Below are 25279 nucleotides of genomic sequence, written 5' to 3' on the forward strand. Positions count from 1 at the left end.
GAGATATAGTTCCTCTCTGTTTTGAGATTGAAGTGGACGGCGTCTGTGGGAGCCTCCGGTTCCGCTTTTTGAAAATCGTAGAAAGAAGAATATTGGTACCAACTGCACTGTGGCTTTAATAAAGAGGCTTGCAACATTGTGTCGCTGCATGGATACATATATCTCGACTCACTGTTAAAGACATTGTACTCAGAGGAGAGGAGAGGAATGAGAGTCTACCACAACTAAATTTTCCTGAACTTTAATCTATCCATAGCACTAATTAATTAGAAATCTGCATTAAATGTTGCTTTTTGCTTACGAGTACCGGAACTGTTTTTTGTTTTGCCGCTATTTTGGTTTCACTGGCGCTCACTGGTCGATAATACACGGGGGTAGTACCTCGCCGAGTTCTCAAAGTATGCCACCAAAAAACCAGTCAAAGCCTCATACTCGGAGTGTGCGGATTAAACAACCCGCTGAGGGAAAGGGTGCCTCATCTCAACCAGATTTGAATAAATCTATACCCGTTACTGCTGACAAAGGAGCAAGTCTTACCGCAGTAGGCACTTTGGAGAAAGACTCCCTGCCTCAATCTGCTGTAAATCAAGGGCTCACCCCGATACATCATTTCTTTGAGAAAAAAAATGAGAAACAGAGAGATATTGTTTCACCAACACCTATATCTGAAATTCTTGAGCCAGCAACTGCAGATATTATCTTTGAAACCAATATTGCTGCTTCAAACATAGCGGTGCAACTAGACAATCAGGATTCTGGCCCGCAAGGGGTTGTGGGAGTCGGAGTTCTAAGTAATATTTTACAATCTAATGGGTTAGTCGAAAATCCCATTAATTCAGATTTAAATATCCTAGAAAGAGCCATAACCAGTCAAGAAGCAGAAGAAAACTTCTACTCCCTATCTGACTACACATCGGATGACAGTCCTAGTCCAAATCACAGTAAGGAGTGGGCAGATTATACTGCAGAGAGCAGTGTTGTCGGGGAAGACGATGATGATGGTGTCTCACCAAGTACAAGTATTGCGACAATTAAAAAACTAAAGAAGAGGGGATCTCAGAATCGAGGTTGGGGGATCCCCCTCTTCAGCTCCTGACAATCCAGCGCTAAAAAACAGATCTGAGGTCGAAATGGAAGATGTATCGACTAATATTCAAGACAGATCTAATTTAAGTGAAAGCCCTCCAGAAATTACGTTAACCACTATATACAACACTATGATGATACACCGTGCAGAAAGTAAAGCGGAAAATTTACGTACTCAAGCTACATGTGCTAAATTAAAGAATTCTATTCGTAGAGTGATTAAGGTCTCAACGGAGACCGCTGATAGAGTCACAGAAGCCGAGACTCGTATTTCGGTGCTGGAGGAGGAGTCTCGAACTCAGAAAACTGAACTGGAGAGCGTCAAAGCACAAAGGGATGATTTATCTTATAAGTTAACCGGGCTAGAAAATCAGGCTCGAAGAAACAACCTGCGATTTTTGGGCATTCCTGAAAAGAAAGAAGGACTAGATACTAGACAATTCATTATTGAACTTCTAAAGGAAGCCCTCCCTGATCTAAAAACATGGGATTGGACAAAGGAGATTCAAAGAGCCCATCGCTTCCCATTTTCTATGAAGAATACTCGACAGGGTGACCAGCCATATCCGCGAGCAATTCTTGTCAGCTTTAATAACTTTCTTGCAAGAGAGGAACTCTCAATGTTAGCAAAACCTGAGAAGAAGATATCTGCCAAAGGCTGTACTTTTTTCATACGGCCAGATTTCTGCCAGGCAACAGTGGCCCAGCGATGGCAGCTTAGACAGCTAATACCTCAATTTCAGCAGAAAGGGGCCACGGTTTATCTTCAGAATCCCGCCAAACTTAAAGTTGTATGGAAAGATCAAACAAAATTCTTTTTCTCAGAGATCAAAGCTAAAGAGTTTTTACTCATGTTATAACATATGGTCAGTGCTAGATATTGGACATTTTATATATGTATCTGTCTAGCGTAGCGCTATCTGCTTTCAGAATTCTGTTTTTTTTGTAAGGGACGGAGCCAGAGAGATATGGCATTCCATCTTACACAGGAACTGTTAGTTCCTGAGCCTCATGTGTGGGGGAGGGGGTTGGGTGGGTGGTCCTCAACCTGGGGGTTGAGGTGGTGGTGGGGGTGGTGGGGTTGGTGGTGGGTGGTGTGGCATAAAACAGCAGTGATGATTGAGCTGGGCTATACAAACTTTGGTGGGTTGATCTTTATACGTTATGTGAGAGTTTATCGGCAAAAGGCTTTTTTGATTCAATTAAATAGGTTACGATTGATGGTACTCTTCAAAAATTTTCAATATGGTGAGGAAAATTAAAATTTGTTCTCTTAATATTAATGGTCTGAATGATTTTAAAAAGGTGGGGATTCAACGACACTTGATTCAACTTCTTCAAATTGATATCTTATGTCTACAGGAGACACATATCCCTTGGTCCAAGAGGAATTTGTTCAAACATCTTGACCTAGAGTTACTAGTCTGTTCTAAACAAATGGGAATAACTAGAGGTGTCGCTATTCTCACAAAACGCGGGATTGGGAAATGTACTAGATCTTTAGGCGACAAATGGGGGAGATGGGGGATTGCAGAAATTATTATTGATGGGAATAAATTGACTATCTGTTCTTTATACGGGCCGAATTTAGACGATAAGGAGGTATTTAATACAATTAATTCTGAACTAGCAGTTTGGGATCATCCTTTAATCTTATGTGGCGATTTCAACATTAATATTAATGCTGATTGTAATATTAGGAATTTTAGGAATTATAGAGATCGGAAACCTCAAACGTTTAAAGCTCTTAGAGAATTAACATTTAATAACGGACTGGTTGATGTCTGGAACAAATTTAGACCTTTAGAATCAGGCTTTACTTACTTCTCGGCCCCACACCAAAAATTTGTACGCCTGGATTATTTTTTTATTTCTACTCAACTTGTCAGTAATAGCAGTATTGAAGTTCTACCCCAAATCATCTCTGATCACAATCCTATTGTCTTAGATTTGTTGCTTTCTCATTCTGCCTATTTACAAAAAAGACCGTGGACATTTCAGAGAAATTTATTGCTAGATCAAGATTATCTAGCTCATATGGCCCTGGTAATCAAGGAATTTTTTGCGAAGAATAATAATACTGCCTCTGTACAAATGGTATGGGATACTTTTAAATCGGTAATAAGGGGTGAGACCCTGAGTTATTCGAATCTTCGTAAAAAGAAACAATTAGCCGCATTCAGAGAGAGTCTGGATCGAATAAGGCAAGCAGAAATCAAATTAGCCTCTTGTGTTAGGCTGGGTTCAGCGATACAAGAAGCTCAAAAATTGCTGGCTACTGCACGGTCGACTGTTTACTCTTTCTTAGCCAATCAGGTAGCTGAGAAGTACAAATTATTTAAAAAGGACTGTTATGAATTAGGTGAACAAACCGCCAGAATATTAGCCCAGAGATTGAGACAGAAAGCAACCGCTACGGATATAGCTCAAATATTGGATATGGAAGAAGTTATTCAGGAATCCAAGTCTGATGTCTTAGAAGCATTCCGAAATTTCTATCAATCTTTGTACAATCGATCAAATGACGGTACTAGTGTTTGTGAAGATGCTTCCAACTATCTTCCGGAAATTGAACATCTCTCCTCTCTTACGGAAGTTCAAAAAAATACACTAATCGTTTCAGTTACTTGGGAAGAGATAGAAGGGGCTATTCTAGGCTTGGCATCTGGTAAAGCGGTCGGACCAGACAATATCCCTCTAGAATTTTATCGAATATTCCGTAATATGTTACAACCAGAGTTATTGAAAATATTTCAAGAAGCATTTAATGGTCGGCCACCTCCATCATGGTCTCTAGCCACTATTGTTGTATTAAAAAAAAAAGGGAAGGATCCTATGGATCTTGGATCATACAGACCTATATCCTTAATAACATCAGACAGTAAAATCTTCTCTAAAATATTAGCTAATAGATTAAATGATTTAATGCCAAATTTAGTGGCTGAGTCGCAACATGGATTCATTAAAAAGAGAGATACAACTGATCATGTTAGAAGGATCATTACTTTGCTAGATTGGGCGCAAGCCACGGGATCCCCAGTCGGAATTGTCTTACTTGATGCTGAGAAGGCATTTGATAGGGTTGATTGGGGTTTCCTTTGGCAAGTACTGATCTGGAAAAAATTCCCGGCTGAATTTCTATCTGCTCTTAAAGCCTTATATAATCAACCCAAGGCTGTAATTCGTATTGCTTCTGAGACATCTACTATATTATCAATAACAAGGGGGACCAGGCAAGGGTGCCCATGTTCGCCTCCTTTATTCGCACTTTATATTGAGTCTTATTTGCAAAAACTAATACATCAGGAAAATATCCCACCAGTTATAATTCATCAAGTAGAGTATAAAATCTTTGCATATGCTGATGACGTCGCGATTGCTACTTCAGATATCAGTCTGGCATTTCCTAAAATTGTAGAGGCAGCTCGAGAATTTGGTTTATATTCTGGATATAAATTAAATATAGCCAAAACACAAATAATTCACTCTAATGCTAGTCTACCAACGGACCTGACATATGCTAAAACAGCCCTATATTTGGGCGTAACAATTTCTGCTAAGGTTGAGGATATTGTTAATCTTAATCTCGACCCACTACTCGTCTCAACTTCTAGATCTCTCGAAAGGTTAAATAATCTCCATCTCTCCCTTTATGGTCGTACCAATGTAATCAAGATGCTCTTTTTCCCCAATTTTCTTTATTTTTTTCGCACCATACCATTATTATTTCCCTCTACTTTATTTACAAAAATAGATAGAATATTTTCAAGATTTTTCTGGGGATATAAGAGAGCTAGGCGATCTTTCAAGTGGTGTTCACTCCCTACTTATAGAGGAGGTTGGGGACTACCAGATTTCCGGTTATACTACTTGGCGATATCACTTAAATTTATGAGAGTCCTAATTTTTCAAGAATCACCAGCCAAGGACCTTACTTATCCAACTATTTATGAAATGATCTTAGGTGTGCAAGCACGTCAATGCCTTGTACGTTTTTCAGAACCAAGTTACTATAAAAAAACAAGATTTAAAGTTATATTGACCATTTTTCAGGTATGGAGACAATGTAAGAAAAGGTTTTGCTTTAATAACATTACCTATTATACACCATTGTATAATAATTCGATTCTGCCATCAATATTCTCAGATCAGATTCTTCAGCAATGGCAAAGACTTAATATGTTTAATTTAGGCGATCTTTATCAAGAAGGACGATTTGTTTCATTTTTGTATTTACAACAAAACTATAATGTACCTCAAAAAGATTTTTTTAAGTACTTGCAAATACGTAGTTTTCTACTCACCAAGAACTTGTTATATACTAATAACATTAGGAAAATTGATATACTCGAATGTTGTAAGAAACAAAATAGAATTGGCATAATGTATCAGACTATGCTGACCCGGAAGGAAGACAATCTTGATTTGTTCAATTTAAAATGGCAAAAGGATTTGGGTATAGAGATTATTAACTTATCTGATGCTCTATATTTATCTGATTTAGTTCTAATTAATGGATCTTTTAAAAGCCAATTCTTTATGAGTATTTTTGATCTATATTATACTCCAGCTAAATTGATGAAATGGAAAGCTAATAGGGGTGATAAATGTAGCCGATGTAATCTTCTTGGTGCAAATGCCGCACATATGTTTTTTTTCTGTCCAAAGCTAACTCAATTTATTTCCGAAATCCAAATGTTTTTGAATAATATTATGAATTCATCCGTTATTCTTTCTGCTGAATTTGTCATTTGTGGTGTTCAATCAAATCCTGTTAAAGCATGGACAATTGCTGAAGAAGGCTTTTTATTTATATCTATGTCTATTTTTCGATACTGTATCACTTCCCACTGGCTTGATTCTGACTCTCCATCATTTATACAATGGCAATCGAAATTGTTGAATATTTATCAGCTAGAGCAAGCTGTGTATCGGCTAAAAGGGAAGAAAAAGAGAGCTCTAGGTTTAAATATCTGGGCCCCTATTAGCAACTGGATTCAGTCTTAGAAGAGAAGACAAACTTTTCTTTCTCAATTGTGTTAACTTTTCTTTTTCTATCTTCATGTATGCCTTGTTAAGCTCGTTCAATTATCTATGCTGTTGTGAAAATTTAATAATAAAAAAAAAAAAAAAGAGATATAGTAACAAAGTATAGGGGTGGTGGAAGAAAGATGCATGAGGCGAAATAAAGCTAAGCAGCTTTTCGCACTATTGGTGGTGGGTTCCTAAGAACAACTTTGAGCCCCTGCCTTTTATTCTTATGTATTTATTTGAATATTTATTCACAAATGTATCACTACATTTGAATAATCTGATATTTTTTTCATGAGGCATATATTGGAAGATGACTTCCTAGGTTCTTCCAGCAGGCATCAACAAATCTTCACTGATCACTTGTGGCCATTTGGTAAAATCCATATTCATTGCAAAGCAGGAGTGGCTTGGCTCAGGAAAAGATTGCGTACATTGGTATCGGTTTGTGACGTACAAGGCAGAGAAGTAGACCTAGTTTCAAGGAGGAACTTGGAAAATCATAGCTGCTTTTAATCAGGATCTGAAAGAAGTTCTGAAGCGGTGGAGCAGGAAAGATTGTATTAGAGTGTACTGTTGCATTTCCATAGAACTTCATGCCCTATTGAGTAGTGCGACAGTACACGCTACACTACTGGAGGGAGTGTGTGCTTGGTCGGCCAATGCAGTTTCTGTGAGCCTAGGTGAAAGTGACAGAGTGGTGATCTTATGGCGTCTAGTTGCAGCGCTTAGCGATGTGCTGGAGAAAAGTGAGGGAAAGCTTGGGAAAACTTGTTATATTAGCGGTATGATATAATTGATTTATCAGGAGACATATCAACTTTATGGTGGTTACAGGTTTTTCAATCCACGTCTTTTGCTGTGTAAAGCAATTAGACAATGAACATTACAGGTCAAAATGGGTTTGAGAGGAGACATCTGCGTCAGGACAGAGCAGAGGGCAGAGTCCTGCCTGGATGGTCTGTGTAGCAGCCATCTATATCTGAGAATTACACCTCTTGGTCCAATATTAATGTGGATGGGGTGAAGAGATGGTCTGTATTGAAGTCGTCCTGGACGTCAGCTAAGTGCGGCCGCACAGATCTCTTCCGCCAGGGAATGCTTGTCCACTGGTAATGACTGGGTTGGTTTTGGTGGATTGATGATGGCTCTTTGACAGAATAAGCATGTCCTATGGAAGCTCTGGGCTGCACTGGTAAGCACCTGCCGGGCAAGAAGAGTTTCATCAGGACCACAGGGTACAACGTCATCCAGCTAGCCCTAATTTCACCTGGTCCAGGTAAGGTCCGTGTGTGGTGATTCCTGTGACGTTTAGGCACCATCATCCTCAAGCCTGCAATAATGACATTTGTTAAATATAGAGTCAAATAGTATTGTCTTCATTGGCATTTGGACACCCCTCGTATCCAGCCTGTTCTGATTACACCCGGCCATAGTCATATCGGAGACGGTGCTCCTGTGTCCTTTGGGCCCTCATGGGTACCACGGACATCAAGCCTGCGTTGATTACAGCCGGCCACAGTAAGGTCCAGTTGTGGCGGTGCTCTTGTGACTGCTGGGCAGGGTCCTGCTCGAGTGGTTTCAGTTTCAGTGTCAGAGACGCGGAGTGCTCTGCATCTTTATCTTGGGAAAAGCCAGGCTTTTACTTCCTTCCTGAACTCAACTTTGGGATTCATGAACATAGTGGAAGGGCGATAATGAGAGGATTAGGGCCCCAAAGAGTCTTTTGCCAGAAGGCTGGGGACATCGCAATTCATCTTTTTCCACTTTGGTCTCTTTTTCAACTCATCCTGCAAAAGGATTCAATGGACTTTCAGAAGGATTTCCTTTTTAAGTATTTCAAGCCATGGTAGAAAGATTATTACAGGTCTGTGTGTGTTTTTCTATGTCTTACTTTTGACATTTCAATCTCAGTTATCCCCTCCCCCCCACACTAAGGAGATTCAAGTGAGACACCCCCAATTGTGGGTTTCTTTTATCTTGTGCTATGCAAAAGAGAAGGTGGTCCATATTAAATAAAGCACAGAACCCATAGGACTACAATATACTCTGTGGAAGGTGCGACCTTCCTTTTATCCATTTAGAAGGCACAGTGAGTGACTGGTATGGAATGCGGCCCGAGCTATTGCAAGTGGCTGAGATTAATTGAAACATTCCTTCCATCACCTTGCTGTCTCTATACGCTGTAGGTGTAATGGGTGTGCCCAGATATGGGTCCTGTGCTCTCTGTGACACCAGACTCAAGCTAGAACTCTTTGACGAGGTATAAGTATCTGAAACTGGTCTGGAGTTGCTTGTGTTACCATCTGAAGGGAACCTGGTCTGCCAATCTGGCGCTGTACTTTTCCTATTGGAGAAGGCCCAAGGCTGGTTTGCAAGATATATGGCCAGTCTCTTTCTAGATTGGCAATGTGAGCAAAAAACAATGGACTGTCATGCAGCCCCAAGCTGGCACCAGTGACTTGTTAAAGTATTCCTTCCTTCACCTTGTTATTTGCTCTTTTTAGAAACAATGAGAACCACAAAGATAAGAAGGGCATTGTGAGCCCCACCCGATTCTTCAACTGTGCTTCTCTAGAGAGTCTGATGAAAGTCCCTCTGACCACCTTTGAAGCCAGGTTGCTGGACTGTATTCTTGCACTGAACAGTGTCTGGGTCCCCCTCAGTTATGGGCAGATTTTCAACTCTAAATCCTACCTACCAACTTACACAGATTATAAATTGACCCAAAGCAATACCGCTGCGGAAACAAGTTAGTTCATACCACAACTCCTGCCTGTGAACTCCAACCTTGCATCACCCCATTCAATGCCCGCAAACATCCACAATCCTGCTGTCCTCGCCCCCACTGCCATCCAGTTTCAGGAAATGAAACCGTACCGCTTCATCATACTGCGTACATGTTCTGTGATGTACATTGAGTCTAACAAAGATCATGGATCATTTCACAACCTTCCTCCTTGGTAGATTTAGATAAATCTTTGTGTGATGGACCTGGCCATCCCCATCTCTAGATACAGACTCTCTTCGTTGATTGCAAATCCATATCCCTAATCCTGTTTGTCAGAAGGTGCAAAATAACGCTTCGAGACCTGTTCTAGCTGCTGTCCTAGGTGTAGATAGTTCCAGAGCGAGCCAGCCCACCTCCACGTGTCTGCATCCATCCGCGGGACATCGTAACCTGCAATCAGAGAGCATGCAACAAGATCAGAAATGTATCCGTTGATGGTTAAATCTAGTCCTCCCCGATAATCAAGACTTCTATACCCCTACTTATGAACATGTTGGGTGAGCCTTGTACTAAAGGATTTTACGGGCTTGGTTTGTTCGTAATTCTTATCGGTCTCGTTTTCTTTGGTTCCATACAGAGAAGAGAAACATCAGCTGGACATGGTCTAAGTTGACAGCTACACAAGTGCCCTGCTCTGCTGTGAGATGCTGCTCGTCTACCTTACACTTCAGTTCAGTAGGAAATAATTATCACTTCCGGTTGCCTTCAGCTGTGTTTTAGTGGTTCCAGGTACACGATCCCCTGGAAGATCAAGTTTCTTACCCTTGGCAATGCTCTTTCCAGTGGAAAAATGACCAGACTTGCATACCTTTCCTACACACATCTCGTAAACCCATGAAAGCTTTTTGCACTTTAGCACTTTTTATGCACTGCTTATATCCGGTCCAAGAGTCAGTTATGAGAAATGTGCCAAGTAGCATACATAACAGAACATGTCTAATTGTAAAGCGCAAGTACACCCCTTGGGGCACCTTCAAGCTGAATACCAGATGTTTTACCCCAGCCCAATGGTACTAGTTTTAGCAACCAAAGGACAGGAGACTGAGTGGATCCACCATGATTTATACCTGTGAATAACTGAGCTACTGTAAATGTATGAATCGTCAAATAAAAGTGTAGGAAACTGGGTTTTTGTTGCAGTAACCCCCCCTACACACACACACACACACCTACACACACCCCTACACACACACACACACACACTTTTTGCTTGGTATTTAATGCAACGTTGACTGAAGTGTACTGGGTTCTTGCTAACCCAGTCCCCAGTACCAGTGTTCTTTCCCTAAAAATGTACAATTGTTCCCCCAATTGGAAATACCTTTAGCACTCCCTGTAAGTTCCTAGTAAATGGTGCCCCTGGTACCTAGGGCCTGAGGTATTTGGTGAGGGGTCCCTTATGGTGGCACAGTTCGTTCTGCAGCCCTTAGGGACCTTCTTTAGTACCTCAGACCCTAGTACCAGGGGCACCATTTACTAGGGACTTACAGGGAGTGCTAAATGTATTTCCAATTTGGGGAACAAAAGCCTGACCGGGAAGAGGGTGTCACACTCCCTCCCACAGGTAGGCCTGCTGATTAACCTTCCTAGGCCGGCAAGTTTCAAAGAGCTGGTGCCTATGAAATGCGAATCTGGCTCCACTCACAAGAGAGGAAGCCGACCCCTATGTCCAGAGCCCCTTTGGCACTTGGACAGGAGGGAAAATTAGCTAGTCAGGTAGGCGTGACACCCCCAGGCTAGTACCACTGCTAAGGTGCACTAAACTCAGGTGGACACTTTTCAGAAGCAGCCATCTTTGGGATGGCATACTTAGGAATTCTGGGACTGGATTATACCCACTTTCCACAAGGAGTGGTCATATAAGGGGCGTAGTGACCTCAAGGGTCATAAGCCCATTGGCTACTGCCCTACACTCCCCTAACGCCCCTAAATTCAGTGTTTAGGGGAGCCCCTGGCACCAGAACAGATCCTGCCAACCTGAAAGATTAAGAAGGATGTGGAGAATCGCATCCTGTAAGAATTGAAGACCCAGCAACTGACCTGGCGCCAACACTGCTGGCGTGCCTGCTGACTTCGACAATTGCACTAAATGTCGACTTGTCCTGCCACTGATGAGCTCCCAAAGCCCGGGAGCCCTGCCAGCTCTTTACCTAGGAACCAAGACCTTTCAAGAAATAGAGCAGACCTGCATTCCTGCATCCCGCAGGCAACCAAAGACCCCTGCGAGCACTTCATAACCGCAGAAACCCGACGCCTGAAGATATCACTGCACCTGTCGAAGCAAGCTGGAGTTGAAGTGGGTCAACTGTGTCATTGTGGGCCCCCAGCACTCATTAGACTGAGTCCACCGTGGTTTCGCCCCCAGTGAACTATCCGACGTTTCCTACAGCCTCTGCAGGCAGGCCCCCTCTACCGCGACTGCTCCAGACACCTGAAGACACCTCTGCACCCGTCTCCCCTGGGCAATGGAGAAGAGGACCAAAGGTGTCCCTACGTCCCTGAGCATCGTGAGGCCTGAGACCCCCTGTTGGTTCTGCCCGATTGCCTCCCAGTCAAAGCCTGCAGCCTCTTTACACGAAGACCAAACCACATAGAGTAACAATGGCCACCAGACGCTGTTTTGCACGTCTGCACCCGGCTGCCCTAGTGCTGCTGGTGGTGTTCTGCTGGTGCTGCCTTGGACCTTGCCCATCACTAACTTTACCTCCTGGGGATTGGTTCCGTAAATCGCTGTACTATACCTGAATGCTGCAGTGACTTATCCTCCCATAGGATAACTGTGCAGCTTCCAGAAATTTCACTGTAGGCTGTTTGAACTAAAGAAAAATCCTATTTCAAACGTACTTATCTGAACAATTTTCTTCTGATACCTGAACTAAATTGGTGTGAATCTCCTTCTTGAGTCGTGCGTCTCATTTATTGACCATTGTGTGTATTTTGCGATGCCTTGCACTCCTCTGTGATAAGCCTAAGGCTGCTCGACCACACTACCCCCTAGAGGAGCACCTTGGGATTGCCATAGCAAGACCTGTCCACTCATAAGGAAACCCATGGACTCTCTGTATGGTGTGCCTCTTTTAGACATAGCATATAAAGAGCAAGCTTCCTACAAAAAGGATTTTGGGGTTTAACTCTACTGAAACTATTGTAGGTCTTGGCTTTGACAGCACAACTGCTAGTTATTGCTGGGTTCAACTGCACAGCTGTACATACCATTTACAAAGAGTGGACTTAGTGTCTACCTCTTTCAGCCACAGGCATTCTTCAACTAGTCTCTTTCAGCCATTGGTTTGAGACTTTGCCAATCACATCTTACTTCAGCCCAGTGGAGCATTCATCTCTCAACTAATGCTACTGGCTGTTTGGATGTATCCTTCCATCTGCTCTTCTGCTCCTGCACTGAAATGCACGAGGGACTATAATACATCCATAGCCCTCCACATCAGATGCTGATGGCTCCCGCTCATGGGATGGGCTCTAAAGTGCTAATGCTGCACACATTAGCACATTCAATCCAGACCTACTGGCTTTGCCAATGTTTGTTGTGTGTAGGATGCGTCCCTGAAACGGTCTGTGTCTTTACTATCATGCTCAATCTACATATATGTACATTAGGCACATATTGTATACACATACATGTGATTGACATGTGTGGTTTTGTGAACCACACATATATTTTACAGATCTCACAACTTTCCTAAAATCGACCCAACCGGTCCTTTATTTCAGTGGGATGTCCAGTCCATTATTGATGATAGAGGGCTTCTACATACAGCAAAAATACACAGTGAGAAATTATTATAAAGTACGAGAACACGCGTGTCCACCGTTAACCTGACCTCTAACAGTTAGACAATTTATTTGATTTCTTAGATGGTTTAGTACACTGATATCTGGCAGCTACTGACTTATGTTACAGAGAGTATAAAAAAATCATAACACAGGTAACCATTCTCACACTGTCCTATGACGAAGACGGAAATATAGGACTTGTATAATGATGTCACAATCTGTCTTATTACTCAGAACATTATTAACGTCACAACATGCTTTAGTGGTTTGTCTGAGAGCACAATGGGAGTCTGCAGAGAGACAGGTCCACGCGCGGGTTTAAAAAGAGACCAGACACGCTCACGGTACCTGGATATCCAAGGATTGTTGAGGGCGACTCAGGATGGAAGCTTGAGGGCTTAAGGGCGGGGCATCGGTGCCCACCCCTCACCCAGCATGAGCAGCTGGTACTGGGAGCTCCATCGTCTAGGAGGATGCCGTCCAACCTCTACTGCCGCAGGGGGCTCTCCGCCGCGACCCCCTCCCTTGTCATCATAGAAGGCCTGTCGTCTGACCCGTGACAATGCAGCAGCCGCCCGCTGAGGGCTTTCACATGGCGCTGAATGAGGCCCGCCGGCACCCGCACGCTCAGCAGCAACCTGGGAGGCTCTGCGCGGATCGATGCGGGAGGCGGGCAGAGCGGGCAGCCATTACTAGAGGGTCAGAGCGCGGGCACTTCCGGGACGAACGGCACCGGCACTTTGTTACCGTTTCAATGCATGAGCCTAAAGGACATCCTAGGACTTATGAATCTACTGCAAGGGACGGGGACAGTCCCCTAAAGGCGGGGCCATTGGAATGAAGTCATTCTCCGGTTGCTGCGGTTATACATTACTATAAATTTGCCACATAATCCATCATAAACTGCATAATTTTAAAATTTAACAAAAAAAATGTTTTTGGGTGAAATGGTTCAAAGGACAGTAAAACAAGGCAAAAAAAAGCAGTAATACTGCCAAAAAATGTACCATCATCATAACTGGCCTTTTTCCTGCATAATTTAGTCAGCCCTGCCACATAATTCTGGCCCGGTCTAAAGCTCACAGGGTTAAACCCGGCTAATACACCTCAGCGTCTGATCCTTTTGTATTCAGTTACATGCATATCACTCTGCCAATTGTTTATGACCGATCTATCACTGAATAAAGCTGTACTTTGCATAGAATGACTCTGAACGTGCAAGATGCCATTGCTGCGAAGTGCCACCGCGCATGTCATCCAGTACAGGGCGTCTGTCGCAGCACTTTGCATAATGGGAACTGAAGACTCCTGCTTGCAGAAATAAAGGTGAGATGGCACGTGCTGGAATATAAAGTTTGGCTGGCTTAAACACTAAGAGAGGATGAAGGCTTGACTTGATCAAAATGATATAAATAGTGGGCCCTGTGCATCCTTCAGGTATACTGGGGACGAGGGGCACCGACCCACAGAAAACATTACCAGGAACTGCACCTCTGCTGGTTTACGCTATCCCACAGGCTTGGACAAGGCCTTCGTTCTTGCAAACAGCCTTTCTGCTGTGCCCAATGGAGAGAAGAACTACCCTGCCCTGCAAGGAGAGGCACCCGATTGCTCACGCCATGTGAGCCCGTGTGATCGTGGGAAGATTTACACAAGCCCAGGTGACTAGGGAACCTGTAATGAAGACTTCTTATAAAACCCATATAGTTAAGAGGCCAAGAGATCCCCAAAGCCAACCTAGCCAGGAGAAGCGAGGGGAAGAACACAGAGCAGCATTACTTCAAAGATGCGCGTATTCAATTGAACTGGTCAGCCTACACCTTACCGCCCGTCCCTTGCTCCAAGGCACCCATCTGGCTCCTTACACATTCCCAGAAGGACCGCATTGCCTTCACGCCGTGTTCTGTTGTCCAGCACAATTTGGCTATGGGAGGTGGTCCTGGTTACAGAACCTTTCGTTTCGATCCATCTTTCTAGCCTTAATAGTGCCAGAGATATTGTAGGTAGAAGCACTCACGCCTTACTGTAAAGTCCAATTCCCAGCAGGAAATGTGGCACCTTCAGTCCCTCCTCCCTCCTCCCCCCCCCCCCCCCCCACTTGAAGCCCTTTAAACCTTACTGGTAGCTTCTGAGACACGGGAACTTAAAGATGTGCACCCCAAGGCGCTGCATATTTGGTGCTAATGGAAAAAGTTACTCAACTTTGGTGACAATATTTCTAGGGGATACCCCGTCTAGCTGCAGATTTCTTGCCTCCTGAATATTGCTCCAGGCACTGAACTGGTCCAGAAAATCTTCTCCCATAGCACTTCCCCGACAGCAGGGGGCGCTGGCCTCATATCAGCACCAGAAGAGACACCATGTGACTTCAAGGAAGCTGTACTGCGCCCTACTGCTGAGACAACAGTTCCCCATCCATTTTTTGGGGCGCGACTGAAGCAGCACGACAGGAGTGACATCAGGTTGTGGGACATAATGCAACTGCATAAAGAATGGAATCATATTAAGTGGCCCATAATCATCCAGCAGAACATGGGCAGGTGGATGGGATCAGTGAGGGATCCGCAGGTAGAGCATCCACCAGAAACGCCGTTACTGAAGGGATCTTTCTCCCAGTGGAAACTTCTACCTGCAGATTCCTTGCATCTTGAATGGAATCTCAAGCAGTCCCAAACCCGGGAATGGCTTGGCCCTCATGGAGTGAGACCTAAGGCCCTCTGGGGGCTCTCTCTGGGCCACTGAATAGCGGATCTTAATACAAAGGATAATCCACCTGGGTAAGGTCCTTTTCTGCACCGCTTTCCCCTTTCTGATGCCTACATCTGCAACAAACAGCTGGACGTCGACCCGAAATTCACCTTTACTAACAAGATTTAAAACTGACTTTTCAGATCTGGCCTCTGCAGCCTCTCCGCCTCCTTTGTAGAATTTGTGGGGGGAGGGGGTATGACTGGCTGACCCTGATATAAGGAGTTCACAACCATAGGAAGGAAAACAGCCCCTGGTTCGGAGCACAAGCTTGTTGGGGAAGAAGGAAGTAAAAGAGGGAACTGATGTTCAGCTCTTGTAACTCACTGATCCACCTGGCAGACGAAATGGCAACAAGAAAACAACCTTAAGAGTGAAGAGACGTCAGAAACTACGTACGGGCTGAAACGGAGATCCCATTAGAAAAGCTAGCACCACATTTTGGTGTCACTGGGGCATAACAAAAGGCGCGGGCAGACCTTTCAAAAACTTAACATAATAGGGGATATGAAAAAGGACAGCTGGTCCGGCAGGTAGAGGAAGGTCGACAAGGCTGCCAGCCAGATAGCCCTTCACTATAGTCACAGCAAAACCTTCTTGGACCAACAATAGCCCAAACTTCAGAATGCCAGATAATCGCGCTTTCAAGGGATCAGACAGGTGTTCTGCACATCAAGTGACAAAGTTACGCCACCTCCTGGAGTAGACAGATTTGGCAGAAGATTGACAGGCAGATAAGATACCACATCTTAAGGCAGCTGAAATACATATCCCCGTTCACTCTCTACGCATGAAGGTGTAGGCTCTGGAGATTTGGATGGAGGACTTGACCTCAAGACTGGGAAAGAAGGTCCATCCTGAGAGGAAGACTGAATGGGGGAACAAAGCAAGCGGTGCAGAGGGTCTGCATATAACTCCCTTTCCAGCGCTAGCAAGATGATGTCGTTCTATGCCTTGGCTGATCTTCCTCAGGACCAGAGGAATTAAGGGTATGGGAGGAAGTGTGTAATGAAGAGGTAAATTCCACTTCCAATGAGACACGGCCCCCAAAGCTCCTTGCGGTGCATTCTGAATGGCACAGAACTTCGGGCATTGAGAATTTGAATGAAGGGCAAACAGATCATGTGTGGCACACCCTACTGATTAAAGATGTTCTTCACAACATCTGGATGGAGAGGCTGCTCGTGGTCAGCAAGATGATGCACTCAGGTCATTGGCTCTGGTGTTCATAGAGATGGTGAGATGAGTCACCACCGTACAGATCCCTAGTTGATGCCACAAAGACCACAGGTTCAGCGGCTCCCGACAGAGAGGTGAAAACTCCCAATTCCCCCTTGCTTTTTGATATACCACATAGTGATTGAATTGTCTGTTAAGATATGGACGGACTGGCTGCAATGGGAAGGGAGGAATGTCTTCAGCGCTTGGCAAATCGCTCAGTTCAAGCAAATTGATGGGCAAGTTCTGCTCTGCAGGAGACCTCTAGTTTCTACAGATGAGCTCCCTAGAATGAAGGACTCCATCACTACCGTGCTCATGGCTGGAAGGATTTGAAAGGGCATTTCACTAGACAGGTTATACGCCACACTGCCACCAAGCAAGCTCCACTGCAGTGTCCCTGGAGATCACTATGGAGTACAACTGACCTTCCATGTGTTGGAACAACCGCCTGTGGAGACACCACTGGAGTGAACATGCATGCCCAGGAAGATACAAGAAACCAACAGACTGAGCAGGAGTTGGACATGAACCCAACCATCTTCCTGAAAGCACGGGAGCATAGCATGGATGTCTTATATGATATCATGTGCAGGTGGAATGCTCTCAAATAGATGGTGTCTAGTACTGCCCATGTGAACAGCTGGTACTGGTATGGCTCCAGGTAAGATTTGGGCACATTAATGGAAATGCCCAGATGGTAAAGTAGAGAAGCTGCTGACTGCAGATGGAACAGCACCATATGTGGAGCCCTTGCTTTCAGGAGTCAATCATCCAGGTAGGGAAAAACAGGAATCCACAACCTCACGAGTTGGGCTGCTGACACTACCATCACCTCGTGAAGACCTGTGTTGTTGACATCAGGACAAAATGAATACCCTTAAATTGACTGTGAGTCGCACCCACCACAAACCACAAGTACCTCCTGTGGGACTTCAGTGGAAATACGCGTCCTGTAAGTTGAGTGACAGCATTCAGGGTCCAAAGTGTACCACCGGCCAGGGCTAGCAACAGCATCTTGAACAACACTTTTGGAAGGAAAATGTTCAAGCCCCTGAGTTCCAGGTCCATAGTTCTTGGGGACAAGAAAGTACAATGAGTAGCATCCTTGACCTATTTCCTACTCTGGTAACTCCACAGGTCCTTCCAGCAGCAAATCTGGACCCTAGGAAACCTCTTCACATTGGTGGGGAAGGTATGCGATCACGAGATTCCAGACTTCATAAAACACTAAGGGCCTGATTACAACTTTGGCAGTCTGTTAGCGGGCTGGCCCGCCAGTGCCCTGCTCCCAGACCACCAAAGTCGACTGCCGCCCACCTGCCAGATTATGAGCCTCCTTGTTGTTTGGTAGGCGGGCGGCGCAGCGGTCCTATTGCAGTGCCTATTGAAAAGGTCCCACAATGGGAGCGCCCGCATGCATCCCCGTGCACAGGGGCTTTGTTTCCCCACCGCCAGCCTTTTCATGGTGGTTAGAATACTCGTAATATGCATGGCGGTGCATGGATATTGCTTCCTCAGATGCCACATCACAGCCAGGGATCGTGGATCCCTGGCGGTTGCAGCTGTCCCAAAGCGCTCCAACCGCCGTACTCGTAATACGGTGGTCGGACTGCTGCTGCAGTGGTTCCCTATCACCACCGCCCCTCCACCACGGGTTTGACAGTCTGATGGACCAACCAACTCATAATCAAGCCCTAAGTACCAGTCCAGTATATCAACAGTAAGTGACGAGGTAATACAGCAGATACAAGACTGATGTGGGAGTTGATCTGTTGATGAGCTGCAAAAAATCAACAATGACAAAATGTTGAAACCGGAGTAAATTACCACACACACATACCCACAACCACACCCTCCCCCCCATACCCTTAGTTCCCAGTCAATACCCTCCTCTGAGAGTAACTGTGCATGTGCCTTGAACTTGCTCTTATATTCGACATGTAGTGAATTTTCCTACTTACTCAAAGGAAGACTTGGATTGTACTATTCTTTTCTTAGTGTATATATGAGGAAGAGAAAAAACAGAAGAGAAAAAAAAAACTTCAATAGTTCTTTATGCAGGGTTCCTCGTTTGTTATCACGACGCACCTCTTCTTAGTCATAGTTCTTGAGGGTCAGTGATGGGGATCTGCTCCATCAGATTGCTACCTTATGCACCATAGAACACCATCCCTGTACCCCTCTATAAAAAGGTGCATCTTCCCACAATTCCTCGTTTTTTTCAGTTGACAAAGAAGCAGGCTCTTTGAGTTAAGATCCACTGCAATGAAACTGCTGAGGCTTTCTGTTCCAATGGATTTAATTCTTATTCCAGATGATCTGCCGGGCAGTGATCAAGGGCCAAACAAGAACTGTCCTTCTCCATGTCTCCCTTTATGTGCAGGTCAACAAGGCATAGGCCGTACAGTGATGCTCGATGACGCACTAGGTTATGATCTGGGATTGCTCCAAGAATTTGGAACTCCTTGCCGCCTGAAATCAGAATGAATCCCTCAACTGTATCCTTCAAGAAAGAAGTCAAAGAGCTCCTTATGAATACATTTCTTCCCTAGACTCTAAGATTCCCATTCAGATTCTTCAATTATCCTCATGACTATGGCATACTGACTATGTTGTGTTTTTGACTTCTCAATCCTGACACTACCTTCACTTTTATCGAAACTAAATGTTTGTAGAAAGCTGGGGTTCTGCTGCAGAGCACCCCCCACTTTTTGCCAGATTTCTGATGCACTTTGACTGGTTGAGAGAGTTAACTCTAGTCCTCCCCCATAAAAAAGACATATCCCCCAACATCAAAAGGGCCTTGCAGAAGCTCATTCTTCGAAATCGACCAGGGGCTAAACGACAGAGGTGTCCTCATTCATTGAGAAGCCCTGTACATTGTCTGAGCCAGTACCACAGACATCAAAGTTAGTGACATTTTGGCTTTTTTTTCTGGACTGGGCAGCAGAAGAAATCTGTTCCTTTCTCTTCCATAAAAACCTAAGCCATTGGGTGAACTCCCTCTCTATCTTTTAACATGCCATTCCAATCAATGGCATGATTATCTGTAGGGCACAATACACAAAGGGCATGCTAAGACACACATTAGAAACTGCATGCTCTTCCTTCCAAGACTTCTTTGCACCACAGAGGGTCATTTGTCAAAAACAGGACGCATAGTGGTGGAAAAGGTATACAACAAGTTCCCTCTACGAATAAGAGAAAAAAAAGAAAAAAAACTCCTAGCTCCAAAAAACATGGTTGAGATGAATGCATGCCTTAAAGAAATCGACTGCAACAAAATATGTCCAAGAAAACAATTTCTTTTAAGACAAATAAGCCTAAAATTGCTAAGTTGTGTTTGGTTATTCTTGTGCAGATAGAAAAAAGTAACTACCTGCCTTTGGGGAGTATTTTGGAGCATATTCTAGGGCCTCAAAGCTTCAAAATTCCTGAATGTGAAGGGTAATGTGCAAGGTATCATTCACCGATTTTTTTTTCTTGTTAGTGAAAGGTTCTTTCAGAGTAAGTCCTTGGAGCTCACTTATGCGCCTGAGGGAAATTATTGCAACCAGAAAAGCCACTTTCCAAGATAGAAACTGGAGAGAGCACGAGTCAAGGGACTGAAAAGGAGAGTCCTTGAGTGCTGGGGGTATCCTGGGTGGGATAACCCTTTTAAGTCCTTCCAAGAAGGCTGTAATGACAGGAACCCTACATAGGGAAGAGTGTTACCTGTTTTGTAGGTAAGCTGTGACAGCAGCCAAGTGAAGGTGATTGGAGGTATAAACTAGGCCTTTATATTGTAAGTGAAGCAGGTAGTAAACAATACCTTTAACCACTGGTTTCAGAGGATCAATGTGGTTAGGTAGGCAGTAATGTACATATAATTTCAATTTTACCAAATAGCAAGCACATGTAGTGGGGCGACGAGCCTCTTTGAGTATGGACATAAATTCTGAAGTTAAGTTGAGGGAACCAAACTCTAGGACCTCAGGAGCCATATCACAAGGTTGAACTGCCTGGAGTTGGGATATCTGTCTGTGCCCTTGTTTTGAGTGAGGTCTGGTGGGTTGGGCAGCTTCTCATGAGAAACTACATAGAACTCAAGGAGGGTTGTGAACCACGGTTGTCTGGCTCACATGGGAGCCACTAGACTGAGGTTGAAAGATGTTTGCCACAGACTGTGAACCATGTGCGGAAGTAGTGGAAGAGGAGGACAAGCACAGGGAAATATCCCAGACCAAATCCTCCATAGTGCGTTGCCCATGGACTGTGGGAGTGGAAACCTGGAGGTAAAGTTTCAGCATTTGGTGTTTTCAGTGGTTGGTAACAGATTTGATTAAGGGAATCCCAAACAGCAGGAATACAGGAGTAGGACTTGTGGGTAGACTTGTTGCTGCATCCTGCTGAGCAGGCCTGCAAAATCGTTGTACACTCCCAGAAGATACTCCGCCACCAGATTTACTTTGTGGTGAATCACTCTACACCAAATGCTCTGTCCCAACGCAGACTAGAGAGTAGACACCTCCTTGTTTCCAGAGGTAATACATGGCAGACATATTGTCTGTTCTGACTAGAACCACCTATGGTGCCTTTGAGTGTGAGTGCCTGTACTTCGTCTCGGAAGAGGTGCTGTTGTTCTGGAGAAGTGGAGTGATTGCGGTGGGGGATGTTTGGTGTTTGAACGGTCAGTTCCAGGTACTACAATGGAAAGGACCCATTGATCTGACGTGATCCTTTGCCATTGTGGGAGGAGCTGCAATCATCACTCAACAGGTTTTGTGTGGTCAGGGGGAAGGAAGAGAGAGTCACTGCTTAGAGGCACCCCTTTTGCCCCCGTCTCTGGAGTTGTAAACCCTCTAGGCACCTCTGGAGCAGTGTTTCCCAAACTGGCTGGTGTGTCTCAAAAGTCCAAGCAATAAATGAAGATGCCTTTTCAATTCTTGTCACATTTGCTGCGCTTCAAAGACAGAGGTCAAACGTCATAGTATGTCTTCTGACCAATTGATGCTTTTTTTTTTTTAAACAAGCAGAGTGTTTACAAACTCCTCTCACTTTGCTGTTAGAGAAAGAAAAGCAACACACGAGAACATGTACTTGCTGATGCACAAATGATGAATATTCACGGAAACCCGATTCTCACCCATTATCATTTGTGTGCAATATAGTTCTATCAGTAAAACTGTATGTCTGTGCAAATTTAGTGGCCATTTCAATGGAAAATGCACAGTTTGTAAATGTCTGCACTATCACACAATGCTTTAGTTACATTAAAAAATTGCCCACCTCACGACCAATAAAGCTAGGTGGGTTACAAAACCTGGTTGTTTAAAAATCAGGTCATGGTTCTAAAACATTTGGGAAGCACGGCTCTAGAGTATATACAGGTAGGTTGCTTATGTTGCTGCTGCTTCGGATAGGGGATGGAAGGGTTCGGGGGGAGGGGGGTGGATTTGGCACCACCATGAAACTGTGTCCTACGAAAGGCCCATGGGGACTGGAGAGCACCCACTGCCTTGGTAGTGTCCGAATCCTTTTAGATCTTCCCCAGCATCTGATCCACTTGTGGTCCAAAGAGGTAATCAATCAATCAGGTCATTTGTAAAGCGCACTACACACCCGGGCAGGTTTCAAGGTGCTGGGGGGCGGCGTGATGGGAGAAGGATCTGCCTCCGGAAGTAGTTATCCGAATGCGTGGGACCGTGGCCAGGGCGTGGTCAGCGGAGCGGAGTTTCCTGTTGGGTACGTAGAAGGAGAGTCGGCTGTTGAGATAGGCTGGGCCGGTTTTGTGGAGTGCTTTGTGTGCGTGGATCAGGAGCTGGAAGGAGATCCTCTTGTCGACGGGGAGCCAGTGCAGGTTCCTCAGGTGGGGGGAGATGTGGTCGCGGCACGGGATGTCGAGGATCAGGCGTGCAGAGGCATTCTGCATTCTCTGTAGTCTGCTGATGAGTTTGGCCGAGGTTTCGGCGTAGAGGGCGTTTCCGTAGTCGAGCCTGCTGCTGACCAGAGCTTGGGTGACTGTTTTCCTTGTGTTTGTCGGGATCCATCTGAAGATCTTGTGGAGCATGCAGAGGGTGTTGAAACAGGTGGAGGAGACTGCGTTGACTTGTTTGGTCATGGAGAGTTTTGAGTTGAGGATGACTCCCAGGTTGCGTGCGTGGTCGGTGGGGGCCGGGATGGACCCCAGAGATGTGGGCCACCAGGAGTCGTCCCATGCGGAGGGGTTGGACCCAAGGATGAGTATTTCTGTCTTGTCTGTGTTCAGTTTGAGGCAACTGTCCTCCATCCAGTCGGCGACAGCCTTCATTCCCTGATGGAGCTTGGATTTGGCGGTGAGGGGGGTCCTTGGTGAGGGAAAGGATCAGTTGCGTGTCTTCGGCATAGGAGATTATGTTGAGGTCGTGATGTCGGGCGATGCGTGCTAGTGGCGCCATGTAGACGTTGAAGAGCGTCGGGCTGAGGGAGGATCCTTGTGGGACACCGCAGATGATCTTCAAAGCCTCGGAGCAGAATGGGGGGGAGGCGGACTCTCCGAGTTCTGCCGGAGAGGAAGGAGGTGATCCAATCCAGGGCTTTATTTTGGATCCCTGCGTCGTGGAGGCGCGTGCGTAGTGTGCGGTGGCAGACTGTGTCGAAGGCGGCAGAGAGGTCCAGGAGGATGAGGGCTGCTGTCTCGCCGTTGTCTAGCAGTATTCTGATGTCGTCTGTAGCGGCGATGAGGGCGGTCTCGGTGCTGTGGAATCCTGATTGTGATGGGTCCAGGATGTTTTTGTCTTCGAGGTGACGGTGAGCTGGGTGTTCACTATCTTCTCGATGACCTTAGCTGGGAACGGGAGCAGGGAGATGGGGCAGAAGTTTTTGAGGTCGCTCGGGTCAGCTTTGGGTTTCTTCAGTAGGGCGTTGATCTCTGCGTGCTTCCAGCTCTCAGGGAAGGTGGCGGTCTCGAAGGAGAGGTTGATGATTTTGTGCAGGTGGGGTGCGATGGAGTTGCTGGCTTTGTTGAAGATGTGATGTGGGAGGGGGTCTGAAGGGAAGCCGGAGTGGATAGATCCCATAGTCTTGATAGTTTCCTCGATGCTCACGTTAACCCAGGTGGTCAGGGCTTCGTGGGTGGTGGGGTGCGGTGGGTTAGGTGCGGCGTGATCAGGCGGGGTCGTCCGGGGTCTGAAGCTGTTGTGGATGTCGGTTATTTTCCGGTGGAAGAAGGTGGCAAGCAAATCGCACAGGGCTTGTGATGGTGGGATGTCGTTGGCGTTGGAGCTCGGGTTGGAGAGTTCTTTTACGATGGTGAAGAGCTCCTTGCTGTTGTGCGCGTTGTTGTCGAGGCGGTCTGTGAAGGAGGTCTTTTTGGCAGTCCTGATGAGGTGGTGGTGGTTGCGGATGGAGTCTTTGTAGGCAGTGTGGCTGTCTGGCGTCTTGTCCCTGTTCCGTGTGTTTTCCAGTTTCCAGCAGATGCGTTTGGAGTCGAGGTGTTCTGGGAGAACCAGCTGACTCTTCTGCTGGTGCCTCTATTGGTGGGGTTTTTCAGTGGTGCGATGGTGTTGGCGCAGTCGTTCATCCAGCTTTCGAGGGAGAGTGCCCCCTCATCCGGGTTGGTGGGGTTCGTCGGAGGGTTGGGTGCGAGACTTGTCTGGAGTTGTTCTTCAGTGATCTTGCCCCAGCGGCGGCAGGGGGTCTTTAGGGTGCGGTGGGGTGCGAGCGGATTTCGGAGGGAGAAATGGATGCAGTGGTGGTCGGTCCAGGTGAGTTCGGAGACTTGGCTGAAGGTGACGTGGGGGCTTGAGGAGAAGATTGCGTCAAGTGTGTGCCGGCGGTGTGGGTCGGCGTTGTGACGAGCTGTTTGAGTCCGAGGTTGGCGAGATTGTCTATCAGGGTGGAGGAGTTGGGTCGTTGTTGTTTTCCAGGTGATAGTTCAGGTCTCCGAGGAGGATGTAGTTGGTGGAGGTCAGTGCGTGTGGGCTGATGAGGTCAGCGATGGAGTCGCAGAATTGAGCCCGGTGTCCTGGTGGTCTGTAGACGAGGGTGCCTCTAAGGGTGGCCTTGGGGTTCGAGTGGATCTGGAAGTGCATGTGTTCGGCGGTGCTGAGGTTGTCGTTGGTGTTTGTAGAGATCTTGATGGTGTTTTTGTGAACAATGGCGATGCCTCCTCCGGCTCTGTTTACGCGGTCTCTGCGGGTGATCTTGTACCCGTCTGGGATGGCTATGGCGATGTCAGGCGCCGAGGTTTCGTTCATCCAGGTTTCGGTCAGGAAGGCGACGTCCGGAGATGTAGTGTCGAGTAGGTTCCAGAGTTCGATGGCGTGTTTGTGTGCGGAGCGAGTGTTGATCAGGATGCATCTGAGCTGGTTGGTTACCGTTGTGGTGGGTGTCTTGGTCCTTTCGTTGCAGGAAAAGTTGCAGTTTCGGCAGGTGAAGGGGCCATGGGTGCACCTCGGGGGGCGACCTTGCAGCAGGTGTGAGTTCTTCCTGGGTTGAGAGCGATGAGGGTCTTGGCGTCATAGCGGAGACGGTGCTCCTCGTGTCTGGCGCGGGGACCAGGGGATCTGGCGTTGGGCGCGGTCCAGGCGCGGACGGGCGGAGACGGGCTTGCCATAGGCGCGACAGCGGCGCGCGGCCGCTATATATGGG

The 25279-nt window shown here is 45.9% G+C and overlaps 1 protein-coding gene across 1 annotated transcript in view; it reads right to left on the reverse strand.

Annotated features, from left to right (window-relative positions):
- LOC146812666 (uncharacterized) overlaps window positions 1-13463 on the reverse strand; it is a 41497-nt gene extending 28034 nt beyond the window's left edge. The window contains exons 1-2 of the mRNA XM_085619774.1: window positions 13049-13463; window positions 9210-9298 (exon numbers count right to left, since the gene is read on the reverse strand). Coding sequence (XP_085475900.1) covers window positions 9210-9281 — 72 coding nt within the window. The 5' untranslated portion in view covers window positions 9282-9298; window positions 13049-13463. The remainder of the gene's footprint in view (window positions 1-9209; window positions 9299-13048) is intronic.
- Window positions 13464-25279: the final 11816 nt, after the last annotated feature.

Source organism: Triturus cristatus, chromosome 7 (assembly GCF_964204655.1).
Source record: "Triturus cristatus chromosome 7, aTriCri1.1, whole genome shotgun sequence".
Classification (NCBI taxonomy): domain Eukaryota; kingdom Metazoa; phylum Chordata; class Amphibia; order Caudata; family Salamandridae; genus Triturus; species Triturus cristatus.